The sequence below is a fragment of the Engraulis encrasicolus genome, chromosome 16 (genome assembly GCF_034702125.1).
Source record: "Engraulis encrasicolus isolate BLACKSEA-1 chromosome 16, IST_EnEncr_1.0, whole genome shotgun sequence".
NCBI lineage: Eukaryota > Metazoa > Chordata > Actinopteri > Clupeiformes > Engraulidae > Engraulis > Engraulis encrasicolus.
The window spans coordinates 5080333-5082832 of NC_085872.1; the positions used below are offsets into that span (position 1 = coordinate 5080333).

The 2500-nt window shown below is 46.3% G+C and overlaps 1 protein-coding gene across 3 annotated transcripts in view; it reads left to right on the plus strand.

Moving 5' to 3' along the window:
* Window positions 1-2500, plus strand: part of slit2 (slit homolog 2 (Drosophila)) — a 119449-nt gene that overhangs the window by 76370 nt on the left and 40579 nt on the right. For all 3 annotated transcript variants that reach the window (XM_063218366.1, XM_063218368.1, XM_063218369.1), the window contains one exon: window positions 847-918. In XM_063218366.1, the coding sequence (XP_063074436.1) occupies window positions 847-918 (72 nt within the window). The remainder of the gene's footprint in view (window positions 1-846; window positions 919-2500) is intronic.

Sequence of the window (2500 nt, forward strand, 5' to 3'; positions counted from 1 at the left end):
ATTCAGACTGAATGGGGCATATTTTACTGATATGCTTTTCCACTGTAAGACATGATCTCATTTTACACTTTGCAGAGAGAGGCGGAGAGGGCCAATCACTGCAGCATGGCATAGTGCCCCATTATGGATAAAATAAAAAATGTGTGTGAGACTTTATCACCCACAGCTAAGCAGCCTGTAGAGCAGTCTCTCTCTCTCTCTCTCTCTCTCTCTCTCTCTGTCTCTCTCTCTCTCTCTCTCTCTCTCTCTCTCTCTCTCTCTCTCTCTCTCTCTCTCTCTCTCTCTCTCTCTCTCTCTCTCTCTCTGCAGTACTGCAGCAATCCTAACAAGTGTATCCCTCTCCATGGTCACATACCCTTTTTTTATGAAGACAGAAATGAACATTTCCTGCTCTGGAACGGCCCATGCTCATAACAGGGCAATAAAATATTTCTTCCATTGGCCTGATCATGGGAGCCCCATTGCATGGTCTTTGCTTTAATTGAATCCTAATCTTAATGACCATTTAACTGCGTTCATATTGGACAAAGTAATATATTTCGATGTAGCCCTATATTTTTCTTTCGTCCATTTTTTGGAATTGATATGGATGAGCAAATCTGCACAGTGGATTTCTCTGCCTGGTTTCTTAGAATCAGTTTTTTGGCGGACATGAAAATATTCTACAAAATATTATTTTCATGATTAGGAAACTTGAAAGGAATTTCTGCTGTAGTTTTAAACAATATTTTCACTCTTGCATATTTTGTTATACTTTTACCATCATGTTGTCTCGGAGGAAGTCTGGATTTGAAATCATATACCAGCATTTACTTATTACTTTTATTCTTGTGTTTTTCTTTACAGTACGCTCAACAACAATAACATCACTCGTTTGTCTGTGGCCAGCTTTAACCACATGCCGAAGCTGCGGACTTTGTAAGTACTGGCTTCTATCATTTTTATACAGTAGTAACAGAACCCAATTGACTTTCATGTCTAGATGTAAAGTGTATTTCGCCCATTTCTTCAGATATGATTTGTACTTTCTTACAGTGTAACATATCATATGGGTGTGATGTCCACTTAAGACCATGATGTAGAACTTTCTATTTGGGTCTTTTTGCTCTGTATCTCGCAGTCCTGGATATAGACGAAGGCGTTTCGGTTCTCTGACTTGTCCTCGATGATGAATGTGTTTCTGTCCCAGTGTGGGCAGGGGTCATGTGTGTTGTAAATGTGAGCGAGCAGATATATCATAATTAGCCATTAGCCTGCGCAGAGCCTGTGTCAGGCTAATGAGAGATCAGCATTCAGCCCCCTGCTCCATGCCTCAGTGGCCAGAGCCCTGATTGAGTTAGGATCGAGTGGAGCATCGCAGAAATCCTGAAATGACATTAGTCTGATGGGAGTGAGGTGGGGGTGCAGAGAGGAGGAAGGGAGGAGGGGGAGGGGAACGAGGGTAAAAGAGAGGGAGGGAGGGAGTGGAAGCATAAAGAGAGACAGAGAGAAAGAGAGAGAGAGAGAGAGAGAGAGAGAGAGAGAGAGAGAGAGAGAGAGAGAGAGAGAGAGAGAGAGAGAGAGAGAGAGAGAGGGTGAGAAGGAGAGAGCAAGAAATGGATCGATAAAAATAGTAATGATGAATTTGTGCAATCCTGTGTGTCATGTTCTTTGCTTGGTTAAATGAGGGGCGAGGGGTGCAGAGATGCGGCTGCTGGCTCCTGTGCTGAGCTGCCAGGTAATAGCTCATCTGCTCAGTCTGACTGAGAGCCCCATGCCTCAGACTCACTCACGCAGACACACAAACCACCTCTCCTCTCCTCTCCTCTCCTCTCCTCTCCTCTCTTCTCCTCTCTTCTCCTCTCCTCTCTCCTCTCCTCTCCTCTCCTCTCCTCTCCTCTCCTCTCCTTCTCTTCTCTTCTCTTCTCTTCTCTTCTCTTCTCTTCTCTTCTCTTCTCTTCTCCTCTCTGCTGCTCTCTCTCCTCTCCTCTCCTCTCCTCTCCTCTCCTCTCCTCTCCTCTCCTCTCCCTCTCCTCTCCTCTCCTCTCCTCTCCACTGCTCTCCTCACCTCTCCTCTTCTCCTCTCCTCTCCTCCACTCTCCTCTCCTCCACTCTCCTCTCCTCTCCTCTCCTCTCCTCTCCTCTCCTCTCCTCTCCTCTCCTCTCCTCTACCCTCCTCTCTTCTCCTCTCCTCTCATCTCATCTCCTCTCCTCTCCGCTCCTCTACTTACCTCTCCTCTCCTCTCCTCTCCTCTCCTCTCCTCCTCTCTGCTGCTCTCCTCTCCTCTCGTCCCATCCCCCTTCCTCTCCTCTCCTCTCCTCTGCCCTCCTCTCTTTCTTTTTGCCCATTTCCTCTTTGTACTGCTCCTTCTTTTTTTCCACTTGCTTCTGTCCATACCTCTATGTGTTTTTGTCTTCCTCATTTCATACCCTACCTTTCATTCTTGGTGTGTTTTTGAGTCAAACTCAATGGCCTCAGTACTGTGTGCTCGGCTACCTACCCACCCATGGCCCACACACA